Source organism: Onychomys torridus, chromosome 10, assembly GCF_903995425.1.
Source record: "Onychomys torridus chromosome 10, mOncTor1.1, whole genome shotgun sequence".
Lineage (NCBI taxonomy): Eukaryota > Metazoa > Chordata > Mammalia > Rodentia > Cricetidae > Onychomys > Onychomys torridus.
In genome coordinates, this window is record NC_050452.1 from 20,700,374 (window position 1) to 20,722,483 (window position 22,110).

At 40.5% G+C, this 22,110-nt stretch overlaps 1 protein-coding gene across 1 annotated transcript in view; it reads right to left on the reverse strand.

Moving 5' to 3' along the window:
• Positions 1 to 22,110, reverse strand: part of Abca13 (ATP binding cassette subfamily A member 13) — a 428,395-nt gene that overhangs the window by 217,881 nt on the left and 188,404 nt on the right. The window contains exons 37-39 of the mRNA XM_036201460.1: positions 8,118 to 8,255; positions 6,925 to 7,102; positions 4,634 to 4,852 (exon numbers count right to left, since the gene is read on the reverse strand). Of these exons, the coding sequence (XP_036057353.1) occupies positions 4,634 to 4,852; positions 6,925 to 7,102; positions 8,118 to 8,255 (535 nt within the window). The remainder of the gene's footprint in view (positions 1 to 4,633; positions 4,853 to 6,924; positions 7,103 to 8,117; positions 8,256 to 22,110) is intronic.

Sequence of the window (22,110 nt, forward strand, 5' to 3'; positions counted from 1 at the left end):
AGTGTTTTCCTAATTATGGAGGTTTGGCAAATCAAAAGAAAATGGATAATTTCTGATTAAATTAAACTTCTGATTTCTCATAAGAAGGTCAGGAAATCTCCTTAATAAGAACATCATTAAGCAGCACAGAAAGGAAAAAAGACTTTTTCTCATCTCAAGTCCCAATTATGTGCCAAAAAATTGTGTTTGGAAACTTCTGTTCAATCATCCATTCATTTACATAGCAAATGTTTATTGAACCCTTAAAATGCATGACACCTGTCACCTTCTAAGGGCAGAGAAATAAATCAAATTTTGTCTGTGATTCAAGAAACTCAGAGTCAGGTGGAAAAGCCAGATAAGAAATTATAATAAATACAAAGAAACTAAGTCCCAGGTTCTGCAGGAATACCCTCTGACTCTAAAGGAAGTAGCAGAAAGAGTTGCCAGATGGACAGTGAGATTTGGCAAGGTGGCTATGTTTGAGCAGTGTGTTCCAAAGAAAGTTGTAAAACAGTTGCCAGGTTTTGGAGGGGGGAAATATTCAAGAAACAACAACAAATCCTATTCTTGCAGTAAAGGGGAGGCCACACAATGAACCCTGGGTAAGGCGGGTGAAATGGGCTGTGTCAGGTCTCCTATCCATTGTAAATTCTCTATCTCTCTAGGTCTAGATGTATGGCAGGTGACTCATCATGACTTACAGACCATCTTCCTCCAATTTTCTCTAAAACTGCCAACCTTGAATCCCAGGTCACCAGGAACTGTCACCACTACCAATATTACTGTTGTATGCCAACCCCAGATGTGCTTTTAGTCTGTCCTGTTCCTCAGTTTACTCTCTTGGGATTCTTGGGAATTTAGTATACAATGTATTGCCTGGCACTGGGAGTTTTGTTTAATAACTTACGGCTTCTAGCAGCAGCATCGTTCACCTGTATAGTGAACTTCTGGTTCAAATCCATATGTGGATATGTATGTGTATGTTTATGAGCATGTGTATATGTAGAGAGAGCTTCTTATGTAACCCAGGCTGATCCTGAACTTACTACACAACAGAGGATGAGCTCCTGACATTTAGTCTCCACCTCCCAAACATGAGATTACAGCTGCAGTGGACAGTTCACAGCTTATGCACTCTTAAATTGTAAAATAATGCTGAAAGCAGATAGAGGTTTCAGACACTCTGTCTTGCCCTCCACTGCCTTGTGTTCTGCACCACGTGGACTCTCTGGAGAGATGATCTTCAGCTTCTTTCCAAGGTCCCTTCACTGCCCTATAATCATCAAGGTCCCATCAAGCAGTCTCCTCTCTAGTTCATCCGATCTTTCATTCTCAACTGGACCACTATCAGCAGTGGGCAGATAAGATGCTGCATTTCCTGTCTTCCTACCATCCTGTAAACTCATTTTCCGAATGTGGCATCATTCTAGTTCTCTGCTCCCATTGTGGAGAAAAAAAAAAAAAAAAAAGTGCTATTGCCATATTCCCTTGCCTTCTCTCCTTAAATGGCTCTAGAAAGACCTCCATCCCCAAACTTTTCTTTGAAGGACATTAATGGTGTCTGTGTATTAAAGCAAAGACCAATTATCTGTCTTCGTCTCACTGAACTCTACACAGAACTGAGGTGTTAATCCCTTCATCTTCCTTAAGCGGCCAGGTTCACTCTTTGTCTTTCTCTTTCTCTGTTCCACTCTCTTTTGCCTGGTTCTTCCTCATCTGACATCATCATTGGGTTACTGTAGACATGGCTCTATCTGTCATTCTCTCTCTGCTCTGCTTCCACATACTGATCTCATTTTACACCAAGATAACCTGTCCCCAACCTGAGTTCCCTAATGTTCACTGGAATGGTATGTGGTAGCAACACAACAACAGTATTTCAATCACTCCAGGTTCGAAGATGTTCCTCTCTTGGCTATGCTTGTCTTCCTCAGATCAAAGGAGGGGCAGAACAATCATCATCTGCCTCTTGACAAGTGTTCACTCCAGATATTACAAGATCTGCTGCCTCCTTTGAGCTCACATGTTAATGAATTCAGACCTTAACGAAAACAAGCTGTGCTACAGATCACTAATCAGAAGTATGTTGGCTCCAAATCAGATGTTTTCAGTCTTCCCTCCCTCTAATTGAGAACTACTGTCCTAAAACATGATCTCATTCTGATTGCTTTTGTGTAAATTGGCTTTGTTGCTAGGTAACATGCTGTGAATTGATAACTGTTAAAGGTTGCCTAGCGCCCAAATAAGAAAATGAAGCCTATATTGCATTGTCAGAAGCTTAATTTAAGCCCCCAGTCACAATCACAGTAGAATTTTCAATGGCCCAACATACATACAAATTTTCAAAGTAAGTAAGTATGTAGACTCTAGATTTAAATATATATATGCATATATACTTGACATAAAGCAAAGCAGTTACTATATTGGGGGCAGAGAGTGCTAGCAAGAAAGGGAGGGGGCAGTATAGAACAATGGGTATGAGTATGAGCAAAGCTCAATGACAAACAATGAAAATGTCACAATGAAACCCATCATTTTTTATGGTAACTACAAATATACAAAAGAAATTTTAACTGAAACAAGTGACCTATGTCTTTATAGTACAAAGGAATACATCGTATGCAGCGAATTGACTATCTAGTATATATGTAATCCATGCAAACAGTTATTTCATATCAAGTACTAACTCAAGCTTGAGATTGTTTTAAGTGGTATAAAGTAAGCTTGTTCTCTGTATAGTCAAGAGATAATTGTTACTTACATTATTTCTGCTATCATTCACTCTGAAAAGATATTATGAGGTGAATAGAGAATAGCATTTTACAGCAGAGAACATGCCTATGGGATGAACTGTAAGAGAAGGAAATGGAGAAGGAAGCATCTAAACAAACTTTGTGGTGCCATATGCCACTTTCCACAAGGGCTCCTGTTCCTTGGGGATCTTTTTCAAGACTTTAAATTTAATTTGCATTTGACCCTCAGAGAGTGAGCATCTGTCCAGGGGGACATTTGATTTGTTTTCCATATGCCCTTGTCATAGCGGGTGTCTAAACATAGGCAGCGATCTCAAGTTGAAATGATCTAAATGCTGATCTCTTCCAAGAGTGAGCCAAGGAAACGTGGGCAGCAGTGCATTCCTCTGAAGCACTCTGTCACTTTCTCCTGAACCCTTGCACTGAGAGACTGTCAGGGGGAGCTGCACAGGGATTTCCCCTGATGCTCTGCTTTCACATCCTAGCCCCTGAGACATAAGTGAATTCCCCATTCTGGGTGTGTGAGCTACTCTGTTCTATTTCTAACAAAAGGAAGCCCATAACACTGCTTTTCACCATCAGTCTAAAATCTTGTGTATAAACCTAGACAATTCTGAATCAGAAGATGCTCTACTCAGTTAAGACTTCAGAGAACCATGCTTCTGAGGAAGCTTCCACAAGGAACCAGGGTTCCCTCACCCCCTTGAGATCTCTACTAAAGGATGCTAGGGGGCATGCCTTGACCACATTTTAAAGCTACTACCACCTATATTCATTAGGCGCATTGATCATAATTGGTAACAAATAATTTTCGCTTCACAGACCATTGTAATGTTCATAGGTGTGCTGTGGTCAAGGAAGTGGCACTAAAATGTCCTGGAAAACCTTTCCTCCCCTGCCCAGACAGTGTAATCATCCTAGAAACAGAGCATCCTCTGTTCCTGCATGCTGCAACCCAAGGTAAAGGCAGCCAAGTGCACCTGACTTGTAAGAGCCCTAGGGAAGACCCTCACATCCCTGTATGAGTTGCTCATCTCTCTGAGGGTCAACTATCATGTCTGCAAATTGGAGACAGTCTCCATATTGTTCTTGGAAGATAACTTCAAATGGGACCACAGCATGTTCTCCACTTCCAGAAGGTTCTTGGGAGTCCTCACTGGCCTACTCCCTCAGCACCCCATCTGTTCACTGCTGCAAAACAAATCTTCTCCATCACCCCGTCCCATCACCTGTCTTCTCCTTAGTTTCCTATGTGTTCCCCTTTCCACTCATGGCTACACTCATCCTGTGATGCAGCCCATACTACTCTCCAGTGGTAGACTGGAATAATGTGATTTCTGCCTTTGTGGCTATCATTCTAGGTTTGTTATTAGTGTTTCTTCCATCTTTGCTGGGATGGATGGGGAGGCAAACAGCAGGGGTGCTGCTTCTCTGTCTACAGTCTCTCCCAAGGCTGTGCACCTGCTGTGGCATGGAGATATTTACTTTGTAGACCTCAGGCCAATGACAGTCCTCAGTTCATTCACACCTATGTGCCTGATAAATTTGTTGTTCCTTTGCATGCCATATAAGAGTCTTTCATCCCTTTTCCTTGTCTTCCTTTGCATTTCATTTATTCCAGATACACACAGCTTCAACCTCCTGCCTAGTCACTCTTGCCTTGCTGCCTCAATTCTTCCCCTATTTCCAAGACAAACCATCAAATCTAGTTCTTTTCCATAAAAACCTTCTCTAAGATCCCTAGGGCTGTTGGCTCTGGCATATTTCTATATGTAAGATTCATCTGCTAAATTTTTCTTCTCATACACTTAGATAGAGCTGACAGTAAATATCTCTGTGTTCTTTACCTGCATGACTGGCCAAAGACAGGAAAGGGGAATAGAGAACTGGTTACTAACTTGATGACTTGCTGCTGTAGCTCCTTCTTGGTCCACCAAGGTGCTTTAATGGAGGCAAAGAGCACTAGGTGCTCCCGCACAGTGAGGTTGTCCAGAAGAACATCCTGCTGTGGACACACTCCCAGCTCCTCTCTGACCTTGGACATATCTGTCTGCAGGTTCTTGCCATTTATGATGATGGTTCCAGAAGTCGGAGGGTAGAGCCCCATCAACATGGATCTGCAGAGAACAAAGATTCAGTACAAACACCTGGATGATCTGAACATCAGTGAGCCACTCAGCTCCTAGGTGGTGTATGCAGCTTATAAGGAACTCGCACCTTCTGCTGACCAGTTTTCCACATGGTCAATTAAAGCATAAGGATTTGTGGGGATGTTGGCTTGTCCAACTGTGAAAGGTGGACATATGAATGTGCCCTGTCTTCCCAGGGGGTAAAGTGTGATTGTAGACCTCTAAGTTATGTCAGACTTGGGTGAACAGTCTGAGTGAAAGGAGGTAGGCTTGATTCCACTTACATGGAATTCTAGAATAAGTAAACAAATTAACAAACAGTGGGTCAGTGGCCACTCAGAGGCCAGGGCCAAAAGATGACACCGAAATTTTGGAAGTGAAAAGAAATGTTCCATCTTCACTGTGGTGTTTGCTCTAACATCAGACAAATATGTCAACCCTTACTGAACTACATGCATAAACACATGATATTGACTGTACAAAAATTATGCCTTGTGGCGCGGTGGTGGCGCATGCCTTTAATTCCAGCACTTGGGAGGCAGAGGCAGGCAGATGTCTGAGTTCAAGGCCAGTCTGGTCTACGAAAACTACACAGAGAAATCCTGTCTTGGAAAAACTTTAAAAAAAAAATGCCTTAAGAAATTCAATTAGCAAATTTTTGTTATAATCATGTCCAAACCTATTTGGGAATTCAATGAAGTCATAAATTTAATGACCCCTCAAGTATCCTTGGGAGTTGGTTCCACAATAGCCCCCTTACACCAAAATTTAGATATTCCACTTTAGTGTACAAAAATGACAGTATTCATTCAGTTTATATAATTTTTCTATGTACTGTAAAGCATTCATATATTCAATTTTTGAATAAATTCTGCCAAGAAAAAATATTGGTACATATTTAGGGCAGATGCAATATTTTTCAAACATTTTTTATCTGTGCTAGGCAAACCTGTGGTCACAGAAATTCAACTGGATCAACTCTGTATGAGTCTCAAGGGCCTTTGTTTTAAATGGTAAAAACTCAGTTCAGTAATTGGCTCTCAGGCTCCAAACACTACCAGCAAGTAAGAAGCAGGCACTTAAAATGACACCAAATGTACTCCAAATCTCACTAAAAGACAAGTAGTTAGTGAACCCTGAAACATCCAGGACCTTCCTGGGAAGACATGTGCATTACCAAACATTTGCTGAATTATTACTTGTGTAACTCATACTTTCCCAATCTGCAAGTTCTAAGAAAAGAGAACTGTTTCAGTGTTTGAGGTACAAACACAAATAGCCCATGCTCTTCTTTTGATTTGTCTCCAGTGAGAGCTTTCTGGAGCTCCACTGACACTACTATGCTGCCATTCTCACTAAGGTTGAGACCACTTCCCCTTCATCCTTTTTACTAATCATACATTAGACCTGTGTACATTTGGGGAGAAAAAGAATAAGAAGTGATTTGCTCAAAAGTGACACTCCGTAATTTTTGCAGTTAGCCTTAAGTAAAGGCACTGTTCCACAGCCAGCTCAAGGCTATGGATATTTGAACTCATTTCCCCGCCTCTGAGGATACATGATTGAATTCTTTAATCAAATTTGAAACTACTGGGTCCAAAACCAAACTCCAGGACTTGGCAAGAAAAGAGTCAAAGGACAAAAAGATGACAAAAAGAATAGTAAAATTCGTAAGGTTTATATCTATTTCTCAGCTCTTTGTCTACAATTATTCAAATAAAATTATACTTTAGCAGGTGTCAAAGGACTTCAAAAGCTTAGAGTAAAGCATGTTGGATCATTTGCAGAAAATAAAAGAAGTTGGGTGTACTACAAAATATCCATCCACCTCCCCCCTTGGAATCTACTCCAGGTCTAAAATATGATTGAAGACTGGGGGGTGGGGAGTGGGGGGGGGAGAGAGAGCTTGCTCTTTCCTCTGAATCACTAAGCTCTGTACTGAGATCAAAGCAAAATAAAAATGGAAGGAGAAGAAGGAAAAAGGGATGGAGAAGGGGAAAAGAAAAAGAGGGAGGAAGGGAGAGTGGGAACAGAAAATAAGGTTTTGAAAATGGACACACATGATGGTTGTTTTCCCTGCACCATTGGTTCCCAGCAGTGCTGTGATCTGGTCTCTGTGGAAGGTGAGGGTGAGTTCTTGGACAGCCACCTTGTGGCCTTCATATTCCTTGGTCACAGACATTAGAGCCACTCCTGAAGTACCTTCCAGCTCTCCTGGGCCATTTTGCTGTGAGAAGCCTGTGTGGAGAAAGAACATTCACCATGAAAAGGTTTCAGGAGCCTGAAAAACAATGCCAATGCTATCAAATCATCTGTTCATTTGGAACAGTCCTGGCTCTGGGAGGCATGCCAAGTACTTCTGCGGTCTTCATTACTGAAAACAGTGAGCAAGATGGGCAATGGCAAAATGCACTGAAGCCACTGGCAACAAAGCTTTGATCTCTTATGATAGGAGAACCACTGTGTAAGGAAGCAAAAACAGATACACACAAGGGTTCTGTAGACATGGGAGATAAACAGGCTGTTTACACAACAGTGTCCACAGGATATCTTCTCCTGACATAAGAGTGGATAGGGGCTGATGGGGCATAGTCTGCATTTCCTAACCCATCCATAATCTACTTGGTTAATTCGAGTTGAAAATTATTTTCCAATATTCACCTAGAGTACAAATCCAGCATTGCAGGATCTAGCTGCTCCATGGTGGCCCATCTACATTCACAGGGGCTTCCCTGTGAGAGTCTTGTGCCTGGCCCACAGGCACAGGTCATGGTGATATAGAGTGATTGACGTGAATGGTCCTGCTCTGCTATGTTTCAGAACTTTTATTGTCCTAAGAAAAGTCCCTGGTTTTAAGAGAAACTGATATTCTTGTTCACAGAAAGATCACAGAAGTTAGACCATGTGAAATCATTTTGAAAAAGTTCAAGTGTGTTATACTTGGCAGGTGCTTACCTTTCCTTTTAGTTTTCTTACACCTATTCATTTTGAACTTTAACAAACTATAATATATGTACAAATACAGACAATATGTGGAGAGGAACATTGTAAATAACAGATGATTGGACCATTCCCAGGTTCCAGGGCTTATGCAGACATTACCAGAACATTGCAGCTTAGTTGTTTCAGAACCCAGAGCAACCTGAACAGGGGAATCTTGGAATCTTACAAAACAATAAATGCCCATACAGAAGTGAAAATCAAAACTGACCAGAGGAAAATGTACTCAATAGAGCTTCTTCTTGTTACCCACCTTTGTTGCCAAAGTCCTCGTTGAAGAAGAATAGACCAGAACTCAGAGAGCGCCGCCGCTTCTCCATCAAACCACACACACTTTTCCAATAGGATGCAGTGAAGGGGAAATACCACCGTTTCCCTAAACCAAGAGTTCCTAAGAAAGTAAGATACAGTTAAAATTAGAAATTATTTTTCCATGTACATGAACATTCTGAAGTACATAATCTTAACTAATCCAAAAAAAATGTCACTCTCTGTTAATAAATTTCAATATGCACCACATACATACACCAAACATATAATGAGATAGCATGTTCCCTTTTGGGGGGACATATCTCCTTGGTTCAAGATAGAGCTATCTGCTAGCCTCCCATAAATCTACTTCCCCCAAGTGACCCAGAGCTGTACTCAGAAAACTTGAAGAAAAGAGGGTTGCTCCACCAGGAAAGCCCATGTCTGCTCCCACTGGACTCCTGAGATGCTATCAGTCTTCTTGGACCTGTCTTTGGTGCTTACAAGAGTTATTAGATAACAGAAACATGAAGTCAGTGCCTGAGAAATTTTTCTTCTATCAAAAAGGATAATTTATAACTCTAGCAATTCTATATGAAATATTATCCATGTTCCCTAAACATTCTCCAGCCTCATCTCAGCCCATTTAGCATTCACTTTGCCCTCATTCCATGCAGAAAGAAATGAAAAGGTCTCTACCTATTACCACATCCAAATCTCCTGTGTAGCACACACAAACATTCTAGCATTAGTGTGATTCGGTAAGTTTCCCTTAACTTACTTAACTGAAAGCCTAAACTCTACCAGTGACTCAAATAAAAAGACCCACAGGAAGAGACTTCAGTATGTTGACCATCCAGCAGAAGAAAAAGATGCAAACACTTACTTACATACTATAACCAGAATGTTCACAAAGTCGGTCACATACTCAAAGGAGGGTGAAGGGCTATGGCAAGGTCTAGTATTGTTTTCTGCTTTTGTGTTTACTTCTATCCCCTTTTGTGAAACTCTAATCCCTAGCACATCAGGATGTATGTGGTTTTGGAAAGGCAGCCTTTAAATGAAATAGTTACGGAAAAATGAGTCAAAGGGTGAGTCCTTTTTTTGTTTGTTTGCTTTTTCCTTGGTAGAAGAATTTTAATAAATGTATTTAAAAGAGAGAAATAGAAAAATCACCATTGTGTAGACTTTCTATATTTGTATTTCTAAAAATATTTTTAGTTAAAATAGAATTAGAATACCTTCCTTTACTCCCTCCAGCCCCTCTCAACTATCCTGCCTCAAGCCCCTCCCAGCTCCCCTCTCAAGTTGACAGCCACTTTTCCTTTGACTATTGTTGCATTTAGTGATTTAATATAAATATAGATACCTGTGTATGACAAATACATATAAATACAACCTGTTGACTCCATTTCTATTGTTTGTGTGTATGTGGTTTCAAGGTCAACATCTTTTCATCAGACAATAAAGAGGTTAATCCCTTGAGGAGGCCAATTCCCCTTCTCCTAGCACTCATAGGTTTCTTGTGGTTCTTTGTCTGGGGGACACCTCTTCCAGGTTAATATGTCCACTGATATTGTCACTGTCCCACTTAATGCAATCATTTCTAGAATAGACTGGCTCACAGCATCTGACTCTTATCTCTCTGTCCTGCATCTGTGATGTTCTATGATTCACAGATGCAAGAGCCATAAGCCGTGATATAGGTACAGTTCTTTGGGCTAGGCTCCCCATGTTATGTTGATCTCTTCATTTTGCCCAGTTGTTGTCTTTTGTGATGTTCTTCATTTGCTTTAAAGAGAAGCTTCTTTGGTGAGGGGAGGTAGCTTCACTGACCTGTGGGTATAGTTGTTTAGCAATGCTCATTCACAATAGTTGGGAAATGGGAACAACTTAAATATCCTTCAACAGATGAGTGGGTAAGTAAAGTATTGTGTATGTACACAATGGAATACTATTTGGCTAGACAGAAAAATGAGATCATAAAATTTTCAGGTAAATGGACAGATCTGAAAAAGATCATATTGAGTGAGGTACTAAGACCCAAAAAGACAAATGCTGCATGTTAGGACCCAAAAAGACAAATGCTGAATGTTCTCATTCATCTGTGGTTCCTAGCTCCAAACCCTCAGATGTGAGTATGTAACCTGAGGTGACCACGTAAACCAGGACAGCATAAAGGACAAGTGTGGGAGCTGCTGGGAGGAGAATAGCAATAGCTTGCCCAACAACAGAGTTGATGGCTCTAGATGCTATGCACTGGCTGGCTCCTACTCTCACTTTACCTGTCTATGTGAAAGTATCACTCAGGTATACCAGCAAGAAGATCTTAGGATATCCTTTCACACAAGGTTCCCTTGCCCCAAACAAAAGGAGGAAGCAATCTCATCTTTGAGTACCAGCTTAATTACAAATTATTCAATAAGCTTCATCGCACACAAGCATGAACAATGCATTTTTGGAAACAAAAGAGATAACAAGCAAGCAAACAAATACAATGGGAAATTATTCTGCATTTGCCAGCTGCTGCCCCCAATCTCCCATCTTCTCATGAAGTGGCAATATCCCACTGAGGGGCTTCTGAAGTACACATGTTCCACCAACCCTGGGGACAATGGGAATGGGACAAGTAGCAGGATTCAGATGCTTAAAGCATGTCTAGGTTTTGAATTAGTGATTGAAGTTCTAGATGACAAAAACAACATGGAGTTGAAAACACCCTCTGAGTGTAAACAGTCACCATTCTATTGTTTATAACGGGAAAGAACTGAAGTTAGGCTTTCAAAGTTGAAGAAATTAGGAAACACTTTTGTTTAGTGATATGCTGAATAGCCATTCATATTTTTAAAGATGTGACTAGATGACATTATTTCTTCTGAAACAGAGGGAAATGTATAAATGTAATATGAGCCCAGTGGTGTGCAGAAAGGTATCTGAAACAGAATGGAAATGATATTACTATTTCTAGTTGATAATGTTGGAGACAAATGGATATTTTTCCTGCTCCTTCAAAAAAATTGTAAGAATGTTCCAATGATTTTACAATCAAAATAGACCTGTGTGATAAATTACAGCTTACAGTCTCAGAATCAGCAGGAAGGAAGAAGCAGCTCCTCCATGCACACTAGAGGTGAACCCAGCTGCAACTGCCTGTTCCAAGGAAGCAACAGAACATCTTCACACACTAGGAGTATCAAAAAGAAAGCCAAAAAGCAAACAAAAGCTCAAATCCACTTCAATTCAAGTACATCTTACAAAGATATCTTCATGCAATGGCTTTCAAAGTGATGGTCATGGTGCATACATGCATGGTTGAATGCACAAGAATGCACATATATACATAGTCATGCACACTTACACAGTATCTTCCCTGTGGGACTAGCTCATGGGAGGCACTGCTGAGAATGGATAAGGCATGCTTCCTGGGGAGGAAAGGGAGGAACTTGAGACACAATGCCAGCAAGCCAGCCCAAGAATGAAGAACCCATTGGAATGCAGTGCCATGCAAGGACCCTGAAGTCATCTGAATCCATAGCATCCTGTTTCTTGTTTAGCTCTTCCCCAGTTTCACCTTCCTGTTCCAAATAGATGCCTGTCATATTGATGAAATCCCCCTCTACTAGCTCAAGGCCACACAAATTGGATCAGTCCCAGACTCCTGTCCTTATGGTTTTTGTACTAGTGAATATGACAAGTACCACAGAGAAAAAGTCAGCCCAAGCAAGCACTGCAGTTTCAAGGTCTCTATAGAGACACAGCAGACAGATGCAGGCAGAGGAAAATGTCTGAGAAAGCAAAGGCAGAAAAGGACAAGGAAGGATGGCTAGAGGTGGTAAGTAAATACAAATGCCACATGCCCACCTGGATTTGAATTTCAGACAAGTAGCACGTGATGTTTTATTACATCACCCAAACATCCGTGGTTATCTAAATTTGAATTTAGATTGGTCCTCTTATTTTATCTGGGTATCACTACTACCCATACTAGTAAAGCTGAAACAGAAAGCCAGATACTAATAAATATTGGGGAAAGTCAAGGTCATCTGAGCTATGCAGGTCATGGAAGCCTTTCCTGTAGCATTTTGAGGTCAGGGGAAACTCTCAGTATGGTAAGTGTGGGTCCATCTGGTTTGTTTTTAAGAACTATAACTGAAGTCCACATGAGAGGTAGGGAGAAGCTGGAGAAGAAGGAGAGACATAAGAAGGAAGGAGTCACGTGATCAAATGGTCCTGAGCAGGACTGAGACCTGAGTTAGGAGGATGGCTTCAGGAGCAGTAAGAAGGGACAAAAAAATGAGAGTATGTTCAGTTAGAACAAATGAACTTGAAGATAAATTGAATCGTAAAGGTCGACTCTCTAAGCCATCACAGGCATAATCAGCAAAGCCTTTTGAAATCCTCTCAGGGAATCGATTCATCTCACTAAAGCTAGAAGCTGCCTGAGCCACATGAGGGTGACCCCCTCTCTGCTCAGGTCAGGGCTGTGCTTTCCCTTAGAGATCTGAATTCATGTGCACACTATCTAAGTCCTTGCACACTGCTCACATTGCTAAGTGTTATTGAGCACAATGTGTGGGAAAGTCTTGATTATGGATTATGGAGAAAGAGAAACTAATTAGCATCATCTGCCCCTCCCCTTGGACTAATTTCCCTTGTCACTATAAGGGAAAGTGTCAATGAAAAGGGCAGATCTGGTAGAGTCAAACGTAACTGCAAGAATATAAAGAAGAGTTTGTGAAATGACAACTCTGAGAGAGGACAGATGCCATTCATGAGCTCTCACACAGAGAGCTTGGCCTCTGACATAGGGCCCTGCAGCCTAGGAATTTATCTGAAAACCTTCCATGGGGAATCAGAAGGCTTTGCATCACACCTATGGATTGCTATGTAGTGAAGAAAATAAAAGAGAAAGCATTTCTTTAGAGTTTGGTATGTGTATATTTATATGTAGGGATGTGAGTATGATAAACAGACAGACAGACAAAGAGAGAGAAGAAGTCCATAAGAACTTTCTGCATACAGGATATTTTCAAACTATAAATTCAAATATATTGATATTCTCTTTGGGATATATTTATCATCATAGTTATTTGTATACCTTGTTATTTTATATGGTGAACAATGGCCATTAAAAAGACACCTTCCTAATAACAGTTCCCAGAGACATCAGCACAGTATACTAACCAGGGCTACTGAGGGAGAGCAGGGATGGTCAAGAGACTGATGGAACAAGAGGAAAGTGTAAACATGCACCTGAATGTGCTTTTCAATGGACAGAAACAATGAGAAAGGGCGTGTATGTTTAGAATTGATTAGCCTGTATAATTTCATTGGACTTGCAGAGCTAGGAAAATGATAGGACCCAAGCGTGTGTTGTTTCCATCCACACCACTGTGCCATCATCGTCAACATGGAAGTCTTAACTACTATTCTGTTGCTATGATGATATGCCATAACCACGAGCAATTTATAGGAGAACAGGATCTATGTTAGCTTTCAGTGTTAGAAGAGATATAGTTTATTGTGGAGGGGAAGGCACGGAAGCAAGAGTGTGAGGCCTTTATGGACATCAGGAATCAGAGAAATCACATTTTGCCTATACACGGTAAGCAGAGAGAGCGAACAGAAGTGGGGATACGCTGAACTCATCCCAGTGATGTACTTTGCCCAGCAAGGCTCCACCTCCAAAGGTTTCCATAACCTTCCCAAACTGCACCACCAACGAACTGGGGATGAGTTGTTCTCATACATGAGCCCATGGGGAACCAGTCTCATTTACACTACACCAGTGGACCCTGTGGCAGGCAGAGTGCTGGGCCCATGGTGGAGCACACCAATCATCCACACACAGAATTTTTAAGAAGGAAGTTTATTAAAAAAAAAAAAAAAACTCCTGCATTGCAGCAACTGATATAAAAGCTCCCTATTATTTTTCAGTCTTACTCATATACTATCTAGAATATCTCCCCACTCAGTGTCTCTGCAATTCAATTATCTTACATCACTGTTTCTGTGTCTAATCTAACCCGTCCTTTATCCTATCACCTATAAGAAATAAATTTTCAGTAAGCCTAAGACTCTGGACCTTGCCTGAAGCTACTATTGCAGAGTGGGCTTCCAAAGTCAAGAGGGCAGTTTCTTCTACCCGTCATCATTTATTAAAAAATCGCTTGCCATTTCTCCTTCATATTGCAATTAAAATAGTGCCTTAATTTTTATTTAGCTAAACAGCTAGGTTTATTTCATTTCAATAGAGAAAGTGGTAACAGAAAATATTTATCTCGAAAGAAGTTACTAGGTCTGAGAACTCCTAGAAAGTATGCACTTACCAATCTATAGATCTAAAGCCCTTCAGTATTTTCCAACAATTTTCCTCTGGTTATTATTGGCAGACTTTGTCGAAGTTGAAAATAAGTGCCTTATATACTTAAAGGATAGATAAGCTGTCAGTCCTAATTTTTCTTCTAAGTTTTGAAATAGGAGAATTGGCAATTTCATGACATATAGAGAAAAGAATGACTTTTGCCTTTGTCTTTCCCCAATATCTTTTATTTTCAATACTGTGCTCTAAAGATTTTGGTGCTGTGATTCTGCTCTAAAATAGACTACTCATGTTCCTTCACACCTAGCTAAAGGATGAAATGGTAATACAACTGCAAAGAGCCCACCGTTTGAATTCCCTAAGCACAATATAGAAATAGGATCTTGAAATTCAAAGGTGTCTTCTCTGTGTTCTCACAGTTGCTTCCCTTTGGAAGGAGAAGAATCTGGTCTAGTTGGAACTTGTGACCCATCCAGGGTCACAGAACACCTGCATAGCCACACAAAACAAAAGGTAGAGATATTCCCTGGAACAGGAACTTTGGCATGTTAAAGAGAGACTTAGAAAGCATATCACTGTCTCATCAGATGTGGTAAGATGATAACAGGTACTAAGATGTCTCAAAGCTCCTGTATGTCAGAGGTAGAAGCAGCAGGATGGGTGTGAGGAGGTGTGGGCTGATGTCTTACCCCTCACCTAACAGGAAGTGGTAGAATGAGAAGCCTGAAAAAATGAAGAGCAGAAGTTGATGAAAAAGAGCCGGAGATACTGGCTGGACATAGTAAGTTCCAAATGCCAAGTACTGTGGCACAGCACAAACCAGAAAGCCAATGAAATTTGAAATGCAAACCAGCTTTGGCATTTTCATCTGTCCATCCTTAAAGAAGATGACTCTGAGCCCAAAGATGACCTCCTTTAGATTTTAGGGGAGAAAATACTCTCCGCAGTTACCAAAGTATAATGTTCTCCTGACTCAGTGCCAATTTCTCAGGTTCATTCTCACCAACACTAGTCTTTTCCAAGCCTAGTGGACCCCTCCATAAATGCAGCCATATTTTCTCTTTCTTCTCAAAGGGGTCTTATGTGTGGACACTGTCACAACATCAACCACCTGCCTCAAGACTGGAACTTTTCAAACTGCAATGAAGCACACACCGTGTTTACGCACATAGTTCATGTTCACACCACCGGCTTCATCAAGTCCACTTCCAGATCTTGGCTGTCATGGCTCCTGGAAGCATTCTGTCCTTATAGATTGGCCTCAAGCATAGTCATGTTTATTTGGCTGTTTTATGCAGAGCCTGTGCAGGTGTCAGAATTACCTCTCTTGCTCTGGCTAAACAATGACCTCTTCTGCGAACATACTACAGTTTCTAGACTCATTCGTGTGCCATTAAGTCCTAGGACTGCTTCTGTCCTTTGGCCCCTGTGAATCGCATTAGATGACTAGAAATGTGCAAATATCTGTCGTAGCATTGCCTTCGATTCTTTTAAGGTTCAGTCTTGCGCAATTCCTGTTGTTGGAAGAAATCTCTTCTAGTGAAATCATTTCTGTTTCATTTCCCTACTACCACCCCCAAAAGATATTTTCAGCCTCTCTCATGACACTCAGGTCTCATTCTCTAGAGTTCTCTAGTAAGCCTGTGACCACACTGGACTACCTGCCCCTGACCCTGTTCTCAGGTCTCTCCTTCTGAGCACTGCCTTTGTAAAATTTATACGTTCTGTGTCTAGATGGTGATCACTGGTGTCTAGAAATGCCAGAGGTGGGAAGATTTAGAAATATGAAAATCTCATACCAGGGTACTCAAGGTCCAAATAAAAGGGGTCATATGCATCTGCAAGCTCAGGCCACACATGCACCTTCAGAAATGGGAAGCAAGCCTGCAGAGTGAGAAAGGATGTGGACCACACATAGGAGGAGGAAAGAGGGGCAACTCCAGAGAGCACTGGGTCCTGACACTCCTTTCTCCTGAGTGGAGGGCTGAGCAAACACTTCCAATTCAGAGATGACATCTTCAGATATGGGGGTGGGAGTAGAGAGTTTATTTCCATTGGAGCTCATCTGATAATCTGGGTTACTGAAAGGAACATGGTTCTCACGTTTTAAAACTGTTTTAAATTACATTTATTCATTTGTGGTATGCATCTGTTTTGTGCTGTGGCACACATGTGGTGGTCAGAAGAGCACTTGTGAGATTTCATTCCTTTCTTCTGCCATGTACGTCCCAGAGTTCAAATTCAGGTTGCCATACTGAGCAGAACCTTTACCCACCAAGCCACCTTGCTGGCCCCTTATTCTTTTTAAAGAAGCTACCTATTTAGTATTACATCAAACCAAGATCTTTTTTTTTTTACAGTGAAGCAAGTGATCACCAAAAAGAAAGAACAACTCACAAAATAGGGGGAAAATGTTTGCAAACCACACATCTCAAAACATATAAGGTACTCCTACAACTGAATACTCAGGAAGAAAACGACCCAATTCTCTTTAAGACCAGTTGCCCTGAATAGACATTTCTTCTAATAGGACATACTTACAGCCAATGTGTTCATATAAGGTGCTCAACATTACTAATCAAGGAAAGGCAAATTAAAATCACAATATCATCTCACTCTCATTCAGATGACCGTTGTGAAAAGAAAAAGGGAAAAGATGAAACTATTAGTGAGGGTGTAGGTAGAGGAAACCCTTGCATACCTTTGCTATCAATATAAAATTATGATGCCATAATAAATTACAAAGTGGAGATTCATCAAAAAACAAACACAGAACTGTTGCATGTGTCTACACAAAGGGATTGAAATCAATTTATTGAAAAGCCATATGCACATCTCTGTTGGTGACTTCTCAAATGACCAAGACATGAAGTCAATGTAACTCTCCTTTCATGATGAATAAAGGAACAATGAATTCTTTCAAATATAAAAGAGAATATTATTCAACCTGGAAAAACATATCCTATCATTCAGGACAAGAGGAATAAACCTGGAGGATGACATTATATCCAGGAAACTCCAGCACAGAAATACAATGCTACATGAGCCCACCTGTAGGAGAAATCCAAAATAGTCACACACAAAGGGGCCCCGGGGATAGCGGCTGCCAGCAGCTATTTTGTGAGGTGATCAACAGATATTGACCCAACTGACACCAAGTTCCAGCTTTGTGAGATGACTAAGAGTCCCAGCTGAGCTGTGTGACGTTGTCCCTGCAGCTAACAACTGTAATGCACACTCAGAAAGCTGCTATTACCTAATTTCATGCTAATTAACTCCCAAAGTGTATCTTGATCCATGATAGGCAGTTGTGTGCCCCACACCAGATACTGCCACTTACTTTTTTTCCTTTACTAAATCATTTTATATTTTGAAAGCACTGCATAGTCAATTTGTATATGGTGGTAGTTAATTTGTCATTGACACCATTTTTTCCCCTTTCAACTTACATATCCCTACACTGAATATCATTTTTATGATGTTTGTCTGCCAGAGGAGGAAATAGCCATATTCTTTATATTCGTAACCAAATGCTTTTGTGTGATATCACACCTTTGCATAAGTTTATTAAAGATACATTTTGGGGGTTATGTTTATTAATGTTTACTTTTGACATTATAATATAATTTCATCATTTTTCCATTCCCCTTACTTCTTCCAAACCTTCCCATATGCTCCTTCTCACTCTCCTCTTTTTTCACTAGTTTTTATTTCACACACACACACACACACACACACACACACACACACACATATATATATACATATTCATTTATATATACATAAGTATAACATGTTCTGGGTGTTTGCAGTAAGATTGTACCTCCTAATATCATTTACTTTTTGATACAGGGTCTTTCTACATAGTCCTGGCTGACTTTGAACTCACAAAGATCTTCCTGCCTTTGCCCCCTGAGTGTTGGGATTAAAGGCATACAAATATTTTTTGTTTTCTAACAAATGATATGTTGGTATTTCTGTTGAAATATATCTTGTTGATTTTTAACTTTAGAAAATTAACTTTCATGTAGAGCTATGAAACTTTTATAAGCTTATAAATTCACCTATAATTCTACTTGTATAGTTTGAAATATTTATCTAAATCTTTATATAGTGAGCTCTATTGATTTTTTTATGTTTTTGTTATTTATTTATGACTTTGACATCATGTTAAAGGCCTTTCTTATTTCTAAAATCATATATTTCCTGTTACTTCATTATTTTTTAGTGTGTTTTTTTGTAGTGATGGAATTTAAATCCAGTGTTTTATACATTCTGGATAAGTTCTCTGCCACTGTGCTATATTCCAATTCTCCCCTCTACTTTAATAGTACTCATTTCTAATAAGTTTAAGAGTGGTAGTTTAATGTTTTTCTCCGTAGTAAATTTAATAACTGAGCAGAGCAAACTGTATACATTTGGGTGGGTTACTTAGGTTTCCGGTCTGTTCCTTTGTCTATCTAACTCCCATCCCTACATTGTTGAGGAGAAAATCCAGGGTCTTGAGCATGCTAGGTGAGCACTCTACCACTGAACTGCACTCCCCTACTCCAACTACTCCATATAGTTTTTAAATTTTATTTTATTCATAATTAATTGTATCTGTGCATGTGTGTGTATGCATGTTTTATGAATGCATGCATGTAAGGGTGTGTGTGTGTATTTAAGCATCTCTCTGTCTCTCTAGGTGTCTTTTTCTCTCTGTGTCTCTCTCTGTCTGCCTCTGTCTCTCTCTCCGTGTGTGTTTGTGTGTGTGTGTGTGTGTGTGTGTGTGTGTGTATGAAAGTGTAGTTCCCATGGAAGCCACAAAAAAGCATCAGATATCCCAGAAGCTGAAGATACAGCTGGTTGTGAGCTTCACAACATGGGTGCACAAACTTCAGTCTTCTGTAAGTGGGAGACATGCTCTTAACCACTGAGTCATCTCTCTGGCCCCTCAATTACTCAACCTAATTTATATAAGTATTGCACTATTTTAATTCTTACCAATGCACAGAAAGATTTTGCATAATTATCATCCACTACCATTTCCCATTGTTATTTAACAATTTTGATTTTGTTATGAATTTATATTTTTAGATATCCTTTAGAAACATTTTGTCAATTGAACACAAATTACTACTTTGGTAACTTTCTATTTAAATGATTCATGTGCATTTCACCATATTAAATTAACATAATGCTCATATTAAAAGTCACAGAATTTGAAACTATAAATATCTGTACATTTATTTGCAGAAAATCATCATAACTTGTAATAATGAGTATTCATGTTCAATAACACAGCCTCCTTCTTCATTTACTCAAGACTAAGTAATGCTCACCTACAGTTTTTATTCTTATGTGATATGCATTATCACATCAGATCAAAGTCAGGTGCTTTGTCTTATGGCTTAGAAAGCGAAACTCCTTCACTGCTTCACTTCTCTGCTGTTGTACAGCACTGCTCCTGAATTTTGCATATCTGTGATCATTCATTTTTTTCAATTGACTCTTACACATAAACTAGAAATAATCATGGCTTATACCCTCCTCTTGCTATCTCTATCTTCTTGTGGTTTTACCCCTTTCTTTGTGCACAGAGCCTGCATCTCAACATTCAGCCTCCTGTCTCCTACACACACTTTGTCTTGCCTCTGAGAGCTACAGAGCTGGCCCTGAGTACTAAAGACATATGGTGCTGGCTGTCCTCATCTTCCTCTGCACTGAAAGCACAGCAGACACAGAGGTGGAGCCCAGGGCCTGGTCCTCTGCCAGTATGGACAACTAGAAAGTTCTAGGTCCTTCTGAGCATCCTTTTTCCTGTACCTTGGCTCTTCTCCTCTCGCCTGCTCTTCAGCCAGCTACCCTTTTCTACCCGGTTCCATAGCAGCCTAGAATCCTGGAAGAGTAGTCACAGTTGCCAGTACATAGATAGCATGCAGGGACACCACTCATCTTGGAAACTAACAACTATGATAACAGTAACAAAACTAAAGCCAGCCTTCTCTGCCAGCAACAGCTACTACCCCACTACATGAAAAGCTCAACATAGCTACACCAAGGCATGTGGAAAGGCAAGACACAGCCAACACGGCCCCTCTGTGTCTTTCTGTCTCTCTTCATCTTTTTGTCTCTTTTGCTGTCTCTGTCTCCTTCTTTGTCTCTGTCTTTCTCTTTGTCTCTCTCTGTCTCTCTATCTCTGTCTCTATATCTCTGACTTTCTCCCTGTCTCTGTCTCTCTCTATGTCACACACACACACACACACACACACACACACACACATACACACACACAACTTCTTTCTTTTTCCTGAACCTTGTTCTGCAATGAGGTCCCTCCCTCAGAATGCCTAGAGCCTGGTGATGCTGACTACTCTGGCATGACTAATCTTGATTCTACACTAGACAACCAATTTGCATATCTTATTCCATTATAATTTGGTCAAAGAGCCGGATGGTGGTGGCACACACCTTTAATCCCAGCACTCGGGAGGCAGAGCCAGGTGGATCTCTGTGAGTTCGAGACCAGTCTGGGATACCAAGTGAGTCCCAGGAAAGGTGCAAAGCTACACAGAGAAATTCTGTCTCGAAAAATCAAAATAATAATAATAATAATAATAATAATAATAATAATAATAATTTGGTTGGTCAAAGAAACACATTTCAGTGAGAATTAGGGGGATACCCCTACTAAATATAATAGCTTCCTTGGTCTATTACAATATAGATCCATACTGTCCATGGTGTGCTGGTTGACACAAGCCTAGACATCTGAAAATAGGAAACTGCAATTGAGGAAATGCACTCATAAGGCAGGACTATGGGCACACCTGTGGTGCATTTTCTTAATTACTGATTGATGTTGTAGGGCCCTTGCCCATTGTGGATGGTGCCACCCATAGGCAGATGGTACTGGGTGCTCTAAGAAAGCATGCTGAGCAAGCCATGAACAAAAAGCCTTTAAGCAATCATCTATAGCCTCTGCTTTTCAGCTCCTGCCTATCCAGACCCCTGCCCTGTTTGAGTATCTGCCCTGACTGCTGATAGACTGAGGTATAGAAGTGTAAGCTAAAGTAAGCCCTCCCGCTCTCAGTTGCTTTTGATTACGGTATTTGACCACAGCAATGGAAACCTTCACTGAGACAAAACTTTGTGCCATGGTATGGGGTACCGCTATGACAGATCTGATTGTGAGGTTTGTTTTTGGTGTTTTTTGTTTTGTTTTGTTTTGATTTGATTTGATTTTTTTGAGGATTGTGGTAGCATTTGAACTTTGGCAATGTATGCTCAGAGCTCCATGAACTGTTCTGTGGGAACAGAAAATAATGCTGAGTGCAGTGGAGATGATGGAAGCCTGGCTTGTAAAATCTCAGAAGGAATCTCAGGGTCATTCATGTGAGTTTTGTTTTTGAGTTAAGAATCTGTGGTTCTGGTCAGCTGGGGCTGAAGAATTGTTATAATTAACAAGAGACCAGCACCACTGATGTGAAATTTTGTTTTCCTGGGAAAATTATTTGATGATGGGGATTAAGAAGAGATCAGTGTCACTCACTGTCTCCCAGATCTTATCCCCCAGACCCAAGCCCAACTCTGCAGCAAAATATCCATGGCAGCCTTTCTGCATCCCCTGCTCCAGTTCCTGTAGACTCCACAAATCTTCTCCCCTTCTAACCTCCCTCCCCTAACTGGCTGC